Source organism: Mus musculus, chromosome X (genome assembly GCF_000001635.26).
Source record: "Mus musculus strain C57BL/6J chromosome X, GRCm38.p6 C57BL/6J".
Lineage (NCBI taxonomy): Eukaryota > Metazoa > Chordata > Mammalia > Rodentia > Muridae > Mus > Mus musculus.
The window spans coordinates 163984370-164006428 of record NC_000086.7 but is presented as its reverse complement, the minus strand read 5'-3'; the positions used below and the strand labels follow the sequence as shown (position 1 = coordinate 164006428).

General features: G+C 41.7%; 1 protein-coding gene across 1 annotated transcript in view; it reads left to right on the top strand.

Moving 5' to 3' along the window:
- The window catches only part of Car5b (carbonic anhydrase 5b, mitochondrial), a 51189-nt gene that overhangs the window by 21582 nt on the left and 7548 nt on the right, over nt 1-22059 (top strand). The window contains exons 3-7 of the mRNA NM_181315.4: nt 5993-6190; nt 14960-15078; nt 15909-16004; nt 18017-18079; nt 19176-19331. Coding sequence (NP_851832.2) covers nt 5993-6190; nt 14960-15078; nt 15909-16004; nt 18017-18079; nt 19176-19331 — 632 coding nt within the window. The remainder of the gene's footprint in view (nt 1-5992; nt 6191-14959; nt 15079-15908; nt 16005-18016; nt 18080-19175; nt 19332-22059) is intronic.

The window sequence follows — 22059 nt, the reverse complement described above, 5'->3', positions numbered from 1 at the left end:
TAGGCCGGGGCCTAGCAAACATTTAAGTGGATGCTCACAGTCAGCTATTGGATGGATCACAGGGCCCCCAATGGAGGAGCTAGAGAAAGTACCCAAGGAGCTAAAGAGATCTGCAACCCTGTAGGTGGAACAACATTATGAACTAACCAGTACCTGGGAGCTCTTGACTCTAGCTGCATATGTATCAAAAGATGGCCTAGTGGGCCATCACTGGAAAGAGAGGCCCATTGGACACGCAAACTTTATATGCCCCAGTACAGGGGAATGCCAGGGCCAAAAACTGGGAATGGGTGGATAGGGGAGTGTGTGGGGGGGTATGGGGGACTTTTGGGATAACATTGGAAATGTAATTGAGGAAAATATGTAAATATATATATATATATCACCAAGAAGATAGCTGTGGACCGGAAAGTAGCCTTCAGAAGACACCAAATCTGTGCTGTCTTCTGTTGGCCTTTCTAGACTCTAGAACTATGAGGAAAGTTGTATTTCTTTTGCTTATAAGCCACTCATTCCATGATACTCTGTTAGCTAAAGTACACACTACGCCAAAGCTACACAAATAAAAATTGAGAGCAAATGTATGGTTAACACAGAGTCTACAGTTTAGAGGGGCTAAAGAGATGCAAGTAGTACAGACAGCCAAGCAGGCAAAAACAACCATGTCCATAAAAATAAAAAAAAACTTAAACCAAACAAGTATTGGTGTTTATCAGCTGCAGAATCTTTTATTATTATAATAACTATTGTTTGCAGTCCTGAGGATTGAACCTAGGGTACAATACTTGGGAGGTTGGACACTCTACCACATCCACCACCATAGTGATTACAGATTCTTATGAACAATCTGACTCTACTAAGTTGAGCTGTAGTTGACACAATCATTGCTGTTTTCTTTTCTATGAGAAATGTGTGGAAAATAAGACCTCTTAGAACACAACACAACCCTCTTCTCTCAAGGGAAATGGTCGTCAAGTACCAGGAAATCATTCCCATCTGCTTTTTTGTTTAAAAGGAGGAAGAAAGGGAGAGGGGAGAATAAAAAATGTGAGAACTACAGTTCCCAATGTCTGAATGGAGTCGTGAACAATCAAGAATGACAGAGGGCCTTATTTTAGGGACTTGATGACCAGCGCTCCAGTTCTTCCATAATCTCCACAGGAGACTCTCACTTGCTGATTTTTAAATTGTCTTTCTTCTCAGGGATATTAGTCTGAGAATATCATATGTACAAGACAGGAGGTTTCCTTGGGACAGGAATCTTTGAAACTGAGTGGGATGGGAATCAAACTTTGAATTCATGTATTGTTCTTTGGCTTTAGGTGAAGGTTTCTCAATTCTGGCTCTAGGAACATAGCCAGCGGTATAATGTAGGGAAGGGTGTTTATCAGCATCTCTGGCCTTTGTCCAGTAGAGGTCAGTAGAACCCTACTCTGAAGCATCAGGAAACTATCAACTGTCTCTTAAGGGGCTGAATCCTTCATGATGTTGAGAACAGCTAGCTGGTCGACATCCTCAGGAGCACTCAATACACTGCTGGGACACTTTAAAAACTCAAGCAAACAAGAATTTAAAGCTGAGGCTTGGAGAATTTAGCTCTGGGCAAGTACCAAAAGGAAGTGAACTATCTTCTCCATACGAGAGAATCAGACATAGGATTCTGCCCTAGCGTTAATAGGAGGATTAGGATAGCACCGACTTGTATGGGAGATGTTCCTGGCTAACAACACGGCTGTCATAGTCAAACACTTAGACTCACTGGTGGGGCAAGATGTACAGGACACTGTACACTGTAATTATGTGTAATGTCTATTTATTTATGTATATGTATGTAAACTGTGTAAGTGCCTACAGAGGCCACAAGAAGACAACAGATCCCTTTGAGCTGGAGTTGAATATGACTGGGGTCCTGTGATGTGGGTACTTGGAACCAAATTCAGATACTCTGGAGGAGTAAGAAGCACTCTCAATCAGGGACCCAGCTCTTCAGCATTTTTTCTTGTTGACCTTGAAGCCGTGCATCCCGGGGCTTCTATTTTTTTTCTTTCTATTGAAAATAGTTTCAATAGAAAGAGCAGGAGGTGATGGTGAACAGTTTTCATCCTGGTACTCTGCAAGCAGAGGGAACTTGATTCCTGTGAGCTTGAGGCCAGCCTGGCCTACAGAGGGAGTTTCAGGACAGCCAGGGCTCCACCTCCATGTTTCTGTCTCTCGGTAGAGAATAAACAAGCTTCTATTATTGTTGTTGTTGCTGCTGTTGTTTTTGAGACAGGGTCATCCTATACAGCCTTGGCCATCCTGGAATTCACTCTGTAGACTAGGCAGACCTTGAACGCAGAGATCTGACTTCCTCTGCCTCCTGACTGCTGGGATTAAAGGTGTGCGCCACCACCATGCCTGACATTTCTAATTTATTATTATTATTATTGTTATTATTATTGCCATTATTATTTGTGGGTTTTTTAAGGCTATTTTGCCCTGGCTGTCCTGGAAGTCATTCTGTGGATCAGGCTAGAAAACAAACAAGCTTCTAAAGGATTATAATATAATGATAAAAACTAACACATTGGAATAGGACAAAACAGTCAGAAAGAAAAGAGCAGGCAAAAACGCAAAAAAATAAAAAATAAAAACAATAAACTATAAGCCATAATGTATACATATGTATACATGTATATGTATTTGTGTATATGTATATATGTATGTATATATGTACATACATACATACATACATACATATATCCCCGACTGCCATTGAGGTTTTTTTCTTCTTGGTCATCTACTGCTGAACATGCAGCCTACCCTTAAGAGTAGTTTATTTCCCCAGTGTGTCTCCTTTGCAGGAAAGTAAATTTTCATTTGCAAGTGGTTATCAATTGGAGATGGATGGTTAGGGATGGGGGCATGCGTCCACTTCTTTCATCTCTAGGACCCCGTCTGGTGCAGACCTGTGCAGGCCCTGTGCTTGCTGCCTCAGTCTCTGTGAGTTCATGTGAGCTTTGCTTGTGTTCATTCATTGGGCCTTGTTTCCTAGGTGTCCTCCACCCTCTCTGGCTCTTACTCTTTCTGCATCCTCTCCCACAGGGTCCCCTGGGCCCTGGTGGGGAGGGGTTTGATGGAGACAGCTCAACTAGGGCTGAGTGTTCCAAGGTCTCTCACTCTGCACACTGTCTGGCTGTGGGTCTCTATTTGCTCTCATCTGCTGCAGGACGAAGCTTCTCTGATGATGGCTGAACAAGGCACTGCTCCATGAGTACAGCAGAATGTCATTAGGAGTCATTTTATTGTTATGGTCTTTCAGTACAACTAGGCTATCTAACTACTCTTAAGTCTTTGGTCCCTCCAAGAGTATTAGGTATAAATTCTGTCTCGTGGAGTAGACCATAACTCAAATCAGATCTTTGTTGGTTGCACCCACAAGCTTTGTGCCATCATTGCCCTAGCATGTCTTACAGGCAGAACACTATTGTAGATCAAAGGTTTTGTGGTTGGGCAGGTGTTTACGTTTCTCTTTTGGTAACATGCACAGTAAATTTCTGTATCAAAGATGCTAGAATAGAACCTACGGATGAAGACTCTATAGGCACAGCTCAATATGTTCATGTTCAGTAAATGGTGTAGATGTTGTCTTCATCAAGAGGGCCTTGTATTCAGTTTGTGAAGAGTATCTATAGTCTTGGGAGCAGCCTGGGTTGTATGGGAGGTTCCTATGAGACCCTTTGGCCGACAACTCCATTAGATGTAACCCATTCTCAGTACTAGATGCTTCATTTATTAACAAGAGATGTCCAGTTGGGGCTCTGTCTCCCCATTTATGATGCTATCATTTTGATTTCCTATATATGTGTATATATTTTAGGAACTTTCTTACTGTATTAGGTTCCCATACTACCCCTCAAACAGCCCTTAATTTTAGTTATCTCCTTTCATATTTCCTCCCTCATCCCCTCGTCCCCCCCCCACTTCATTCTCCTATCCAACCTCCTTATCCATAGATGTCTATTCATTCCCCTTTCTCAGGGAGATCTGTCTGTTCCCTAAGTCCATAACCTCTGTGGTTCTATGGGTTGCAGCTTGGTTATTATTGACTTAACAACTAATATCTATGTATAAGCAAATACATACCATGTTTCTCTTTCTGTGTCTTGATTATCTCACTCAGAATAATATATTTCTAGTTCCATCCATTTTGTAATTTCCTTTTAAAAAAAAAACAGTTGAATAATAATCCATTATGTAAATGTACTGCATTTTCTTTATCAGTTCTTCTTTCGAGGAACATCTAGGTTGTTTCCAGTTTCTGGATATTATGAATAGAGCAGCAAGTGTCTCTGTGTTAGGATGAAGTATCCTTTGAGTATATCTGGGTCTTGAGGTAGACCCTTTCCCATCTTCCTGAAAAAGTGTCCCCCTGATTTCCATAGTGGCTGTACAAGTTTGCACTCCCACCAGCAGTGGAGGAGTGAACCCTCACTCTACATTCTCATCAGTATGAATTATCACTTGTGTTATTTTATCAGATGTGGAGTTGGTAAAAAATCTTTTCCTATTCTCTAGGCTGCTGCTTTTTCCTAATAATGGTGTTGTCTTAGGGTTTTACTGCTGTAGACAGACACCATAACCAAGGCAACTCTTATAAGGACAACATTTAATTCGGGCTGGCTTACAGGTTCAGAGGTTCCGTCTAGTAGCCTCAAAGTGGGAGCATGGCAGCATCCAGGTAGGCATGGTGCAGGAGGAGCTGAGAGGTCTACATCTTCATCTGCAGGCCTCTTAGAGAAGACTTCCAGGCAGCTAGGACTAGGGTGTTAAAGCCCATGCCCACAGTGATACACCTGCTCCAACAAGGTCACCTCCTAATAGTTCCACTCCCTGGCCCAAACATATGAACCATCACAGATGTCCTTTGCCTTACGGAAGCTTTTCAGTTTCATAAGGTCCCATTTATTAGTTGTTAATCTTGGTGACTGTGTTAATGGTGTTCTGTTCAGAATGTGCTTTCCTGTGCCAGTGCATTCAAGGCCACTCCCCACTTTCTCTTCTATCAGGTTCAGTGTATCCAGTTTTACGTTCAGGTCTTTGATCTGTTTGGACTTGAGTTTTGTGCAGAGCAATAAGTATGGATCTACTTGGATACTTCTAAATGCAGCTATCCAGTTTGAAGAGGGAGACCACCCTAAACTGATAGTTGAGGGTTTTGTTCATCATTTCTAGTTCAACAGGTCTCTCTGTGTTATCGTCAGGACATCTGCTGATATATTGCTGCAAAAACCTAGGCTTGGCTTTATGGAAGAAGGCACAAGCCATAAGTCAGGACGTGTATGTGTCTACCTTAAGAGATAGTGTGCACATTCTTGTTACACACTGAACTTGGGGGACTTCAGCAATGCTGATATCCACACAGGTCTTATAAGGTGGCTGCTTAGTCCTCACAGTTGTTTATAGAGCCTAATGTGGCATGCACACTTATGTGGCGCAATCACTGTCTAGAAGGCAGGCAGGCAGGCTATACCAGCCAACCAACTGACAATACTGAACTAAATGTTGCTTTCCAACAGTTCTAACCCTGTTTCCTTTGTTGAGATAAAGTCCACTACTGAAGGTTCACTCGACTTTGTACCTGAAACCAGTTTAGATGGTTGGAGGTCAAGGAATTGCAATGAAGCAGCACCATTTGTGAAAACTGTTTCCACTCTCCACTCTCCAGGTATTGTGCTGCTTCCTCAGAACGATGGCACTGGATTCATATCACATTAGCAGACAGGCTGAGATGAGTTGGTTTTATGAGATGACAGAATGGAGAGGTCCCCCTCCCCAGGAGCTCTAGCTTGCCCTGATCTGCTTTACACAGTCCATTAAGGCCCCAAGTAGCTAATTCCTGAGACTGTGAGCTGCCTTTACACTCTTTGTGTTCTTCTCAAATGGGATGGTCTTATGTGTAGTATTATGTAGCATTTGGTTTTGCTAATTGCCTTGACTTGCTCTCTCCTAGTACCTCCACTCTGGGAGAACTTGGACCTTGTTCCTGCGGGTGATCGACAATCACCCATCAACATCCGATGGAGGGACAGTGTTTATGACCCTGGCTTAAAACCACTCACCATTTCTTATGACCCAGCCACCTGCCTCCACATCTGGAACAATGGGTACTCTTTTCTTGTGGAATTTGAAGATTCTACAGATAAATCAGGTAAAGGCAAGATCTGGTAGTCATTTGTACAGTGAAAGGAACTACATTATATCAAAATCGAACACATCTGGGCCTGGAGAGATGGCTCAGAGGTTATGAGCACTGACTGCTCCTCCAGAGATCTTGAGTTCAATATCCAGCAACCACATGGTGGCTCATGACCATCTATAATAAGATGTGGCACCCTCTTCTGGCATGAGGCTTACATGCAGGCAGAATACTGTATATATAATAAGTCTTAAAAAAAAACAAGAACAAAACCCCACATCATGCAGTCTCTACCTCCATGGTACTAATGACCTTTTTATTAACCTAATTTTTACTTTTTTAATACATGTAAAATGTTTTTGTAATCATTTTCCATCCAATATCAGTGATATTTACTTGCTTACATGTAAATTCCATAACCAGTATAAAGGAGAATATGTGAAATTTAACTTTATTAGAAATTTATTTTCTATATATATATTCAATTTTTCCTCTGCTTGCTGACTTTACATGAACCATCATATTAAATAGAAATATTATTAATCACATTTAACTTACCAGATTGCAATATACCCAAAATAGGGCAAAAATAATATTTATGTGTGTTGCTAGATTATGATCTTAACTAGTTCTGATGAGCCACATATTAGAGAAATAAGAAACTTGGGTCATGCTAGTTTGGTTAAGCAGTATTACTTAACTGTGCCAGGTGTGGTGGCTTGTGCCTTCACTCCTAGTCCTTGGAGACAGACACGGGTGGATCTCTGTGAATTCAAGGCTAGACTGGTCTCCAGAGTGCTGTCCGTGGTGTCCTTGGTGTGCATGGTGAGATCCAATTCAAACAACACAAAACAACAAGAAAATGCTGTGAATGTGATGATGTCTAGTAATTACTACTCTGAAACAATTATTATCCAGAATAGTATAGCTAATCGAGTGATTCTCAGTTAGGGGCAGTTTGGACACCATCCTCCTATTGCTCCACTCCTCCCTGGTCCATGGACTGGGGATTCTTGGAAAACTCTGTAGGCCTTTGGAAGTATTTCAACTAGTGAGGAAGGAGAACACAAGTAGCATTTAGTGATACAGGACCAGGGGTGGTGCTCATGTCAGATACCATTAGAACTGATGTTGACATTTCCCAAGCTCAGAGAAAATGGCTTTTTTTTCCATGCATATGAGGTAAGTCCATTACAGTGATGCTGGATAAATTGAAGATATGTAACTTAAAACACATAGGCATATTTAATTGGTCTGGAAATCTCAACTGTTCCTTTGTTTTATTTGCATTTTCTTGTAATTCTTTGGTGTTTAAATATGCTGCTCTGGCCTCTTTGGCTCCATGGACTACAAACAGACTCCTCTTCCAGCTCTCTCTCTCTCTCTCTCTCTCTCTCTCTCTCTCTCTCTCTCTCTCTCTCTTCCTCCCTCCCTACCTCCCTCCCTCCTTCCCTCCCTCAATTCAGGAATTATCTAAACCTGTTTTTCTGGACTAAAATGTTTCCATGTCCCCCCTTGCCCTGAGTAGGTGCATGTGTGTGTGTTACGTGTATAATAGTATATACAGGTATGTGTAGTACATGTCGATATGTGTACCTGTGTACATGTATGCAGAGACCAGAAAATGATGTAGGTGTCTTTCTCTATTGCTAGCCACCTTATTCCCTGCAGGTGAACGTAGTGCTTTCAGTTCAGCTAGGCTGGCCAGTCACAGTACTGGTGGGACCCTCGTCTATTTTCCAATGCTGGGGTTACAAGCTTGTGTAGCCATGCCCAGTTTCTGCATGGATGCTGGGACTTAAAACCTGGGTTCTACTACATGCATAGCAGCTCCTTTTCCCCACTGAGACATCTTTCCACCCTGCTCTGCTTTTTTCTTTATAGTTTGACACAGCCCCATCTCCCAATCCTTGAATGTGTCACTTAACATATCTCATAGCTTCTTTTCCTTACAGATTTGTGGATTTTTTTTTTCATAATTTCCCTCAAGCTCTCGAGTCTGTTGTTCCAATTTCAACTGGAAGTTCCAATTACCGCCATGTGTTAGAATTCCAGAAAATTTCAAAACAGTAAACCAAATCCCTGTGTTCCCTGGGACCATGCTGGAGCTCCAGTGTCATCTCTGTTGACCAGCTGTGGGTGCCTACCCCTATAATTCACTCTGGATACACCACAAAGTCCCTTCCGAGCTGAGTCCTATCACAGTTCCTGGTGATCTTTCTTTTCTTCTGCAAGTCCTAGGGTGTTGGTCAGCTGTGAAAGCCCTTGGTAGATTTAGCATGTGGACAGCTGTCGTGCTGCGTTGAGTTGGGAATCTTAGGAAGCTGTTTATTGGGTTTTCTTAGTCAAATGAGTTAAGGCCAAGAGCAGTCAGAGTTAAATTGTTGTGATGTGGTTTTGTTTTGTTTTTGAGACTGGCTCTCATGTACCCGAGGGTAGCCTCCAACTTTCAATGTAGCCTTGAACTCCTGTTCCTCCAGGCTTTGCCTCTCAAGTGCTGATATTACAGTGTGCTACAACTTGGCTCAATGGCTGTTTTATTTAAGTTAGTCCTTTTCTTTTGAATTGTAGATTTAAAAAAAATCTTATTCTGTTCATTTGCATGGGTTATACCAACTAGAGAGAAATGACTCGTGTTTTACTCGCAATCGATACTCAGGGACTAGAGAGCTGCCTGATTAGGATGCCTCTGTCCTGCCTCCCTGACTGAGTAGATCTGTAAGAGTTAGTCATACTGTTTGGTCATATTTGTTTGTATAAACATGCAAGAAAATTTCTAAAGAAGTTACTTATTTGCCACTTTCTTTGAAAGGACTAAAAATGTTGCCTCTTTTATAGAGTTTGATTATTATTTCCTATAGAATACCATCAGTCTCTAGTAATTACCTGACTTTCTGTCTCCCTCTTTTTTTTCCTTTCAGTGACTGACTGCCTCTTAAATTCCTGCTTATTCTTCATTGTCATTTCTTCATCCTGTTTCCAAAAAAATCCATAGCACTTAAAGAGGGACAAAATTAGAGCAACTGAACATAAAAATAAAGGAAACAATGAAAGGAAGCAAAGGCATTCTAGAAATGATGAAATGCAAGAAAGTTCTAGGGAGAATATCTAACTCATGGATTTCAAAATACTATATAAAATGAAAATGCCCTCCGATATGCTGCTGCTACAGAGTATGTTATAAGATCTGGAGTAAAGCGGAGGAGAAGGAGCCAGGGAAGGTATGTAGCATCACATATCTTGCCAACCCTTATAGAATGCAGCTGAAGGAGTGTTCGGAGGGGAAGTCATAGATGAAAACAGGGAAGAGCATTGCCCCATCACTAAACCTAGCTTCCTCCCCTAAGAAATTGCAACAGAAGAAGAAATTAAACCCAAAGCAAGAAAGAAGGACATGATAACAAGTTGAACAACAACAACAAAGCAGTGGGATGATTTCCAAAGTGGGTCTTTGGAGGGCCAAGAAGCACATGAGAGAAGATCACTAAAATCTGGGATGACAAAAGAGCCTGACCTTTTCCAGGGAGCGGGGATTGAAGTAGGGGCCCCAGGTTGCCACCATTCTCTGTTAGACAGGCAGTATTTTTTTTTAATTCTTATTTATCCATTGGACATAACATTAGGTTTCATAAAGATAATTTTAAAGGACACCATGTATTATAAGCATAGGGACCCCATCCTCCCTCTGGCTACTTTTCTTCCTTGCCATTTATGTATATTTATATGGTTTTACATATCTATAAAAATAGTATCCACAAATTAGAGAAAATGTGATTGCTTGTCTTTCTGAGTCTGGCTTATTTACAGATTTATACCACTTATTTTCCAGCAAATGACACAGTTTTCTTACTCTGTGGCTGAATGCACACACACACACACACACACCTCTTAAGGAAGTTTTAATTTTTAATTTATTATTTTATGTGTATGGTTGTTTAGTCTATGTCTCTGTATTATGTGAGTTCAGTGCCTGCACAGGTCATAAGAGGGCATCAGATCTCCTGGAAGTAGAGTTACAGATGGTTATGAACCACCATGTAGGTGCTGGGAATCAAACCTTGGTCCTCTGGAAAAGCAATCAGTACTCTTAACTACTGAGCCATCTCTCCAGCCTCTTAAGGTCTTATATGACTATCTTTGATCTATTTCAAGTTGGCTTGGGGACAAGAGTGCTTATTTGTTTGAGGTAGGGTCTCATGTAGCCTTGAATTCCTGACTCTTCTGCTCCCACCTCTTAAGTGCTAGGATTACAGGCATGCACCACCATGTCTGCTATGGTGGTGATGTTTATACTGGGTAAAAGGATCTACTTTTATTCTTCTATGTGTGGATATTTTCCCAGCCCCATTTGTTGAAGCTATGGAGACAGTTTTTATCTAAATCTGGGTCAAAAGTGTGTGCGCCTGCGTGGTGTGTGTGTGTGTGTGTGTGTGTGTGTGTGTGTGTGTGTTGGGGAGGGGTGGGTAATAAGATCCCACTCTAGGCATGCCAGAGTTCTTTTACACTACCCAAAGGGGGTGCACAAGTGTCTTTCTAGAATGTCTCTTCTCCTACGAGGGCTTCAGCACAGGGTCAAAATGATCCAGGCACTCACAAGAGAAACAGGAAGAAGGCTTGACTCCTGCCTTTAAGGAGTTTATAGTACAGTAGAAGGAGTGCTGCTACTGTACAGAAGTAAGAGCTATGACAGTGGTGTGTATATATATATGGGGGAAAGGCATCCTGGAAGAGGTGACGCATAGGGGATCTCCATGTTACCAGAGGTGTGAAGCTGTGTGATGTTTGTAGTGTGTGTCTGTTGTAGGAAGGCAGTGGTATTGAGGCTAGTTCAGAGGTGTGGCAGGAACTGGTTAGGTAAGAGTTGTGTACAGACTGTGCGCATAGACTAAAACTCTGCACACAGCTTAGCTGTGTGCTCTGCAACTGATTTTTCTCCCAGGGCTGTAAGCAAGTATCATTATGTTTGTGTTTCCATCTCGCGGTTCCTTAGGCAGAGGATTCTTTTACAAACTCACTCAAATGGTGATAGCTAGAGGCCACCTTATTTTCTTGTCCTGAAGACGTCCTCAGAGGACCACTTACCACATGACAGCAGGCTCCGTCAAGCTTTGCCAACAAGCATATGAGAAAAGTCAGGGAGGGCAAGCAGGATGACAGACAATCTTTTTTGTAACCCAATCTCCATAGAGACATCCTGTCACTTCCTCGCTTAGAAACAAGTCATGAGTCCCAGCTAACACCCAGGGGAGGGGATCATACAACTGTATGAATACCCAGGGATGGGGATGACTGGCCATCAAGTTAGAAGTTGACAGCACAGGTGGCAAGGGATGTTGCTGGGGAAGGCTTCTCCTTGGTTCTTTGCAAAGGAAAGAATTCAGGTGAAACGAAGACAGTTCAAGCCCAAGCTTATTTAACTGAAGCAAAGCAAGCCATACACTCAGAACAGAATGGGGCAAACCAAGATGGACCAACGGTTAGGTACCAGCACTGCATTGAATTTTAAAGACATTTTAATCAATATTTATGAGGTGGATGCCATATTCATAGAAGTCAAGTGATAATTAGTCTCCTCTAAAATCCTGGTGGGCCATATGTCCCTTTTAGGGTATTTCTTCCCATGATCCTGTTAAAAGGGGGTTGAAACACACACACACCACAGTGTGTGGCTGGAGCTGTGGCTCAGTGAGTAAGAGTACTTACTGCTGTTCCAGAGGCTCTGGGTTCAGTTCCCAGCACCTCCGTGGTGACTCTCAGCCGTCAGTAACTCCAGTTCTAGGGCATCTGACACCCTCTTCTGAACTCCATGGACAACAAGTACACATGTGATTTTACGTTCATACATGCAGGCAAAGCATTCATCCATATAAAATACAAATAAGTCTTTTTCTAAAAACTCACAGTGCCAGTGATAGTGTAGGAAGCCTGGAGCTTGTAAGCAGACACTGCTAGTGAGCATGTTTAACAACTGAGGAAGTTCATCAGCCTTTGCAAACAAGCAAGTCGGTAGAGTGGAAGCCAGTCACTGTTTCCTGTGGCCCGGGGTTTCTGATATATGGGAACAAACCTAACTACAGCTTGAAGAATGCTTAGCTCCAAAGGACACTCAGAACCGTAGAAAGTTGGCTCCCAATGCACAGATCCAGTTCATTAGTTTCCTTGCATCTCTCCTCCTTCCCAACCCAGGAGACACAACTCCCAACATACAGCTGCTGTTTCCTTGGTTACGTTGTATCTGGCTTCTTGCTTACCACGGGTCTCAGTGACAGGTAGCTAACTGGTTCAAACCACAGTTCTTTTCCTTCAGAGTGCACCCTGTCAATCATATTATGTGGTAGAACACTTCTCTTCCTTGCTTCTTCCAATTGACATAGATATGATGCTAAGCACACACTAAGGATTTTGTAAGTTACTACGTGCCAGAAACAATGATGGTCTTCTAACCTTTGTGCCCAGGGACCACTAATGTGGTTACATCTACAGACCAAGGAGCTAATGGGAATTACTGAGGCTGTCAGAGTTTGAGGGACATAGCAGCTGTGGCAAATATGTGAGTCGACTTTACTCACCCATCATGGTGCCCAGTGAAATTGTATACCCATCATGGCCAGGGGAGTCTCACTGTTACAAGTCAGGATGAAAATGTGTATTTTTGTATGAAATTGTCCAGCTGTAACTTATTTTTCCTGTTTCCATGTTTCATGTATGTGTATGGTGTGCATGGGTTTTGCTTGTTGGTTTGTGTTTGTATACTCATGGTAGCACACGTACATGTGGAAGCCTCAGGTTGATGTTAGGGGTCATCCCGAATCACTCTTCCTCCCTATTGTTTGGGCTCTCAATCGAAACCTCAGCCTGCTACTAATGCTGATCTTGCTTGTTCTGGGTATCTCCTGTCTATGCCACCCTAGGCTGGAATTACAGGTAGGTCACCTTGTCCACCTACCTACCTAGCATTTTACATGGGTTCTGAGAATTCAAACTCTAGTCCTCACACTTGGGTGAGAGTACTTTAAACATTGAGTTTTCTGTGTCCTGAAATGGTCTAGCTTGAACTTTGGGCATGTGAAAAAAATTTTTTTCATTTTTATTGGATATTTTCTTTATTTCAAATGTTTTCCCCTTTCCAGGTCTCCCCTTCAGAAACCCCCTATCCCATCCCCCCTCCCCTGCCTCTATGAAGGTGCTCCCCTACCCACTGACCTATGCCTTGGCATTCTCCTACACTGGGGTATAGAGCACCCTCAGGCCCTAGGGCCACTCCTTCCACTGATGTCCAACAAGGCCATCCTCTGCCACATATGCGGCCAGAACCATGGGTCCCTCCATGTGTACTCTTTGGCTGGTGGTTTAATCTCTGGAAACTCCAGGGGTCTGGCCTGTTGACACTGTTGCTCCCTCCATGGGGCTGAAAACCCCCTCAGCTCCTTCAGTCCCTTCTCCAATTCCACCATTGGAGACCCTGTGCTCAGTCCAGTGGTTGGCTATGAGCATCCACCTCTGTATTTGTCAGGCCCTGGCAGAGCCTCACAGGAGGCAGTCATATCAGGCTCCCATCAGCAAGCACTTCCTGGCATCCACAATAGCATCCAGATTTGGTGACTGTATATGGGATGGATCCCCAGGTGACACAGTCTCTGGATGGCCTTTCCTTCAGTCTCTGCTCTACACTTTGTCTCCATATTTGCTTCCATAAGTATTTTGTTTCCCCTTCTAAGAAGCACTGAAGCATCCACACTTTGGTCTTCCTTCTTCTTGGGTTTCACATGACCTGTGAATTGAATCTTGGCTATTCCAAACTTTTGAGCTAATATCCACTTATCAGTGAGTGCATACCATATAAGTTCTTTTGTGACTGAGTTACCTAACTCAGGATGGTATTTTCAAGTTCCATCCATTTGTCTGCGAATTTCATGAAGTCATCGTTGTTAATAGCTGAGTAGTATTCCATTGTGTAAATGTACCACATTTTCTGTATCCATTCCTCTGTTGAGGGGCATCTGGGTTCTTTCCAGCTTCTGGCTATTATAAATAAGGCTGCTATGAACATAGTGGAGCATGTGTCCTTCTTACAGGTTGGAGCATCTTCTGGGTATATGCCCAGGAGGGGTATAGCTGGGTCCTCAGGTAGTACTATGTCCAATTTTCTGAGGAACCGCCAAACCGATTTCCAGAGTGGTTGTGCCAGCTTACAATCTCACCAACAATGGAGGAGTGTTCCTCTTTCTCTACATCCTTGCCAGCATCTGCTGTCACCTGAGTTTTTGATCTTAGCCATTCTGACTGGTGTGAGGTGGAATCTTAGGTTGTTTTGATTTGCATTTCCCTGACAACTAAGGATGTTGAACATTTCTTTAGGTGCTTCTTGGCCATTTGAGTTTTCTCAGTTGAGAATTCCCTATTTAGCTCTGTTTCCCATTTTTAAATAGGGTTATTTGGTTCTCTGGAGTCTAACTTTTGAGTTCTTTGTATATATTGGATATTAGCCCTCTATCGAATGTAGGATTGGTAAAGATCTTTTCCCAATCTGTTGGTTGCCCTTGAATTGGATAAATACACCAAGAGAAATTTGCACTTTGTTCCCCACAATGGAAAACTTGAACCCAAAAATTACAGAAGCAAAAATTAGTGAAGCTGTGTAAAGTGAACTTTATATGTGTGTTTACTTTGTGGAAATCAGTCTCATAAATATTTGTAGGTGATATCACATACTCCAAATTATTCCAAGGCGAGGCCCACCTTTTCCCCACGCTCCCTGAATTGCTGGATGTTTTCTTTCAGTGGTCGAGGGGGGGCCCCTGGAACACAACTACCGACTGAAGCAGTTTCATTTTCATTGGGGAGCCATTGATGCTTGGGGCTCTGAGCACACCGTGGACAGTAAATGCTACCCAGCAGAGGTAGGTCTCTCTCTCTCTCTCTCTCTCTCTCTCTCTCTCTCTCTCTTGGTTGGTTTTGAGACAAGGTATTCTTGTTGCTTTGGCTGTCCTGGAGATCCCTTTGTAGACCAAGTTGGCTTGAACTGACAGAGATTTCTCCTGCCCCTGCCTCCCCCGTGTTGCAATTAACGGTGTTCTCCCCGGCTTGAACAGCAGAGGTACATTTTCAAAGGTCGCAAAGGCAATGGGTGTGGAACGGTGGGGGATATTCTGAGGTTTCTAGGCTTGAGAATGGTGGGTGAAGAGTGATTGGTATGGAAATGCAAGCAAGGCACAAGCAAATAGGATTTCTCCTTGCAAATAGAATTTCTCCATGCAACTTTCCCCTTAATTTAGTTCCAAATGTGATGCTAAAAGTGAAAACATTTTAAGTGATCATCCCTCCAAGAAGAAATTTGTCTTTAGTTCCCATCTAATTTTCACGGGGAGAACGCATTTCTCTTAATATAAACATCTTCTCTCTAGATGCAAATGGATTTGGGATATTAGTATTTCATGCAAATCAGGGTGGGAATGAAAATATGTTGATCCCTCTCTGCAAAGTTCTTGACTATGTGAATTTTATTTTTTTCTCCGCTAACAAATCCTCTTCTTCCAAAGTAATACTGCCACAAAGCCTTCTTCAAATTCTTTATGTTGTTCTTATTTCACACCAGACTGTCATATACATCTCAGTGGATGTATTTCGGGTGATGAAACAAGAGTAAATGTTTCATGTTGGACGGGGCTGTCATTTATTTTGGACCAATCCTACATGGTCATGTATAAACCCACTTTTAATTCTGTTTCAGCTGCACTTGGTACATTGGAACGCAGTCAAATTTGAAAGTTTTGAGGATGCAGCACTGGAAGAAAATGGCTTGGCTGTGATAGGTGTATTTTTAAAGGTAAAAACAAAAATTCAAGCTGGGTGTGGCAGTGCACCCATAGTTCCAGCACTCGGGAGGCAGAGGCAGGCAGATCTCTGTGAGTTCCAGGCTAGCCTGGTCTATATAATGAGTTCTGGGACAGCTAAGACTATAGAGAGAGACCCTGTCACAAACAAACAAACAAACAAACAAACAAACAAACAAAAACTCATTTTACTAAGTTCAAATGATACATTGTATCACTGAAAAGATAGAACATTATAACTTATTTACTTGAAAATAATTTAGAATTTAAAGGAAAAAAGTTCTGTAGAGATTGTGTACTGGTTAAGAATATGTGCTATTAATGTAGAGGAGCCAGTTCAGTTCCCAGCACACACATTCTCCAACTTATGACCTCCTGTAACTTCAGCTCCAGGGGTATCAAAGGCCTTCAACTCATATGTGCGTTAACTTTATACACACACACACACACACACACACACACACACACACACACACACACACACACTAAGAATAATGAAATAAATCCTTTTCAACAGAGAACATTGGGCTAGGTATAGTAGCACATGACTTTAATCCTCAGCACTTGGGAGGCAGAGGTGGGTGACTCTGTGAGTTCAAGGACAGCCTGGCCTACAGAGCCAAATTCAGAACATCGAGAACAAAACAGAGAGATCCTGTCTCAAAAAAAACATTGAGAACAATAGGAAAGAGGAGGAGGAAGTAGGGGAGAGAAATGGATATAATTCAAGTATATGATATGTGTATATGGAAATATCACAATAAAATTCATTCATTATTATATATTAGTATTTAAAAAAGATCATTAGTACCAGGCCATGTGTGGTAGCACACTCCTTTAATTTCAGTACTCAGGAGGCATAGGTAGGTGGATCTCTGTGAGTTTGAGGGCAGCCAGGAGTACATAGTGAGACTCTTAAGTGTGTATGTGTGTTTTACATGTATATGGTAAAAATGAGCAGTTGTTAAAATAAAAAAAACTCTTATGAATATATTTATTTTTAAAAATTTTTTAAAACAAATTATTTATTATATATAAGTACACTGTAACTGTCTTCAGACACACCAGAAGAGAGCATCTGATCCCATTACAGATGGCTGTGAGCCACCATATAGGTGCTGGGAATTGAACTCAGGGCCTCTGGAAGAGCAGTCAGTGCTCTTAACCTCTGAGCCATCTCTCCAGCCCATGAATGTGTTTCAAATGACATAAAATGTAGCCCAGGGGCCAGAGAGATGGCTCAGCAGTTTAGTGCTTGCTGATCTTGTAGAAGACTGCTATTCAGTTCCCAGCGTGGACATCAGACTACTCACGACTGCTGTAACTCCAGCTTCAGTGGCTTTAACAGCATCTTCTGACCTCCATGAGCATCTGCCCACACATGTACATATACACATGTACATGTACATATCACTACACATACATACAAAAAATAAAATCAATCTTTAAAAATAATACACAGCCAAACACAGTGGACACAGTCCACATGAGGCAAGTGAGCACTGGAAATGTGCTTCTCTTGGGAGGTTGAGACAGGAGGATCAAGAGGTTGAGACCAGCCCAGGCTATAAAGTAAGACCCTGTCTTGGGGGAGGGAGTTGCTCTTCTAGAGGATCTGGGTTTGATTCCTAGCACCCACGTGGCAGTTCACATCTGTCTATACCTCCAGTTCCAGAGCTTCTGACACCCTCATACACACATACATATATGCAGCAAAACACTGATGAACATAAAATAAAGATAATTTTTAAAACACTAAAAGAGAAGGCACTTTTCTCTAGAAACACCGGTCTCGTCAGCAAACTGCCTGTTCATTTTGTTCTAAGTCTAATTTAATTTAGTGATGTTTATAATATTTGTAATTACCAGCTGAAATATAGTTGTAGTCCTGCAGTTTGTTTATATGTAACCACCAGGTGGTTAATTTTGATTCACATTCTATTTGAATGTCTACAGTGAGGTGGCCATTGTGTGTAATAGTTCTTTTTTTTTTTTTTTCTTTTAGCTTGGTAAACATCATAAAGAACTACAGAAATTGGTGGACACTTTGCCATCAATTAAGCACAAGGTAATTATCCCCTTGCATCACTTGAAGTATATTTTATATTTGGATCTCAGAGGAGACACACACTTTGAAGCAGGAAGATGGATTAAATGGACGGTATTCAGGTCTCTTTCAACAGTGCTGCAGGAGACCTGGCAGAGCCGATGGTGTACTGATGGTAATTGGCTTGTGGTTAAGACCCACAATTGGCACAGGAACAATTGCTTTAGTGGAGCTTTCTGGGTTTGCTGAGCAGTTGCTGACTGAGGCACCCACTCTGTCCCTGATACCAGCCCCTTCTCTATCTTTGTAGAAACACTCTGACCATTTTTTTTCTTAAAAGTTTCATTAATGAGACTTAATTTGTCTAGAAGCAAAGAACCCCATATGCCATGTCCAGCTCCCCAGATGAATTACTCAATATTCAGAATCCCTTAGGGGCTGCTTCCAGAAATCAGTACAGCGTTCCTCTATTCTCTGTCTTTACTCCCCTTCCTCCCTCTCCCCCTTCCTTCTTCCCTCCCTCTCCCCCTCCCTCCTGCCTTCCCTCTCCCTCACCTCTCCCTTTCCCCTCCCTCCTTTCCTCTCTCCCTTCCCCCCTCCCTGTCTCCCTTTTCTTCTCTTTCTCCTTTGTCCAGGATTCTAGCATTCTCTTCCTTCTTTCCTTCCTTTCTCCCTCCCTTTCTCTATCACTGCCCTGCTTGGGATGCTGTGCTTGAGCACGCCAGGCAAGCTGTCTACCACTGAGCTACACCCTCAGCTCGGTGCTAGTTTTAAAAGGACAAATCTGTATTCATTTCTCTTGAAGAAGAGAAGCCTCTCTGTTAATGACCAGCCACTACCTAATACCCTGCAAGAGAATCAAAGAAGACTTTTTTAAAAATCTGTTTTCCTAGAGAAAACTGTCAGAAATGCACAGCGTGATTTTGTATTAAGTAATGATGATTGTTTCTGAAATTGCCTTAACCTCCCCTTGACCCCACCTAGAGCTTAAGCTCCCTTAACTTCCCCTGGACCATTTTTGGTCCCTGTACACTCTAGGAGAATCACTACCTCACCTTTTGATACCTGAGGAACTTTCACCATAGCTAATAACTCAGGAACTCCTTCTCTTGGACAGGACACCCTGGTGGAATTTGGATCATTTGACCCTTCTTGTCTGATGCCTACTTGCCCAGATTACTGGACCTACTCTGGGTCTCTCACTACGCCGCCCCTCTCAGAGTCTGTCACCTGGATCATTAAGAAGCAGCCAGTTGAGGTTGACCGTGACCAGGTATTACATTTTCCACCTGAGGAATGCTAATCTGCCTGTTCAAGCTGGGCTCCCATCATGACATCATTCTGGTTTGCTAACTTGCTGATTTCTTTTGGAAGAAGTAGGGTCTCATGTAACCTAGGCTGGCCTGGAACTGTACGTGAGAGATTGGTGTGCTCGTTTTATTGTTTTGTGCTTAGGGATTGAACTCAAGGCCTTGCACACATGAGGCAAGCATTTGGGACTCTATCCCCAGTCTTAATTAGGAAAAAGAATGAAAGCATAGAAGGACATATGGTACTTGCTTCTATAGTTCCTTATGAATTGTGTGCTTCCTCAGTAACTGTGAATCTCTATTTCAATTCAAGGCCCAAGATAAAGAGACTCTTAATAATGACTGTGAGGAAATTTTAATATTTCTTCATAATAAATAATAAAACTATGGTCTAATATTTCCTTAGTAAATTGGTTGAAGTGATAATTACTATACGTATACCTATAACACAGTCTTATTTAATTTACCACTGAAGCACAATAATATTTGCTCATGGGCTTGGGATCTAGCTTAGTCCCAGTTCAATTCCCAGCAACCCCTGCCCAAACACACATGTCAAACAGATAGCTCCTAATATTTTCTCATACTTGCGATGTGGGATGTATATTGATTTCAAAGCATTGTCACAAGAAGCAAGCCAAACTTTCCAAGCTCTTTTTTTGAAGCCGAGCTAACTGACATGAGTCTGATGTCCCTAGCAAAGTGAACTTTAGACTGATAGACACATAAGGAAAAAAGAAGGTGAACTAGAACATTAGAAACAGAGCCCAGCACTATAGCAGAAGCAGAAGGATGCTTGTAACTGTTCATTTCTTTTTCTCTTTTGGGTTTCTGAGACAGGGCTTCTCTCTGTAGCCCCGGCTGTCCTGGAACTTACTATGTAGACCAGGCTGGTCTCGAACTTACAGAATCCCCCTACCTCTGCCTCTGCCTCTGGAAACCTGGGATGAAAGGTGTGCATCACCACCACCCAGCTTCAATTTTGTCCTTAATATTTTTAAATAAAATACAGATGAATAGAGACTTCCTTAACATGGCCAAATGATCTTCACTCAAAGGTTTGTACAGGAGCTAGGGAGGTGGCTCAGCAATTACTGCACTTGCTGCTCTTCCAGAGAAGACAGTTGTTCAGACCCAAGCACCCAAGCACCCATGTCACGTAGTGCACAGCCACCTGTAACTTCAGCTCCAGGGGATCCCACGCCCTCTTCTGGTCTCCAAAGACCACACACACACACACACACACACACACACACACTTTTTCTCATAAACAAAAAGTAAAATAAGTATTTTTTAAGTAAATACGGTCATCCATTGGTAGCTGTGGAAGACTTGGTCCAGAACCCCAAATATGCAAAATATGCAGCTGCTCAAGTACCCTATCTGGAATTGCAGAAGATTTGAAAATTTGCATATAGACTACACAACTCTTTAAATCACATCTATATTTTATACATCTTCTAATATATTTTAAATCACATCTATATTACTCTTTATATAATCTTCCAATACACTTTAAATCACATCTACATTACTTTTTAAGATTATATTGCCCTACAGTGTAAATGCTATGGAAATAATTTTCCTACTATATTGGTTAGGGAATAATGACAAGAAAAATATCTGTACATGTTTAATAGGAACAGTTTTCTGGCTGACTTAGACTTCACTATATAGATCAAGCTGTCCTTGGGATTACAATGTCTTCCTGCTTCTTCCTCCTGAGTGCCAACAGCATTTTTCTAATATTTATGTGTAAACCAAGGATACAGAGTACCAATCATTGTGTTTAATGTAGAAGTGCTTTTTTTGGTCTCATGTGGCCTCCAACTCACTGTGTAGCTAAAGATGACTTTGAAGTCTTGATCTTCCCACCTTCCCAAATGATGGGATTATAGGTATGTTCTACCAAGCCCACTGGAAATAACTATTACCATATTAAATGTTATATTAAATTATATTCTAGAATTAGCTATGTGTTGTGCATGCCTATAGTCTTAGCTACTTATAAGGCTCAGGCAGAAGAACTACTTGAGTCTAGCTATTCAAAAGTAGGCTGAGCAATATACCAAGTCTCCCCTCTCTTAAAACTATGTTATAGAGCTGGGTGTGGTGGCACATGCCTTTAATCCCTGTCTCAAAAACCAGAAACAAAAATAAGTTATAGAAATTGCCAATATGATCAGATCAGAAAACAAAGCTAAGTGAGGAAAACAGTTTAGAAAATAGCACAAAATAAGGTAACTTAGCAATTGGTGGGGTATAATATTAATATATAGTCATATATCAAATATATGTCAGAGATATGATACAAAGATATAATGGAAGGAAGTTCTAGATATGATCAGAATAAAACTATAAAATACCTTTAAGTAGTTTTAACAAGAAGTGTTAACAATAAAACTTAAATCTTCCAGGATACTGAAGATGACTTAATTAAATTAAATTCATACTCTATTCCTGGCTTGGAAGACATCATAAAGATGTCAGTTTTTCTTGTATTTTCCACGAACTGTTTATTCTCCATAATTTAATGTACCTCTAATAAATATGCCAATAGGGTTTAAAGTAAATCAATCACAGTTATAACATTTAATTCTGTTTATTTTTATTTTATTTACATGAATGTTTGCCTTCATGCATGTGAATATACGTCATGTGAGCCTAGTGTCCAAGGAAACTGCACCTGGG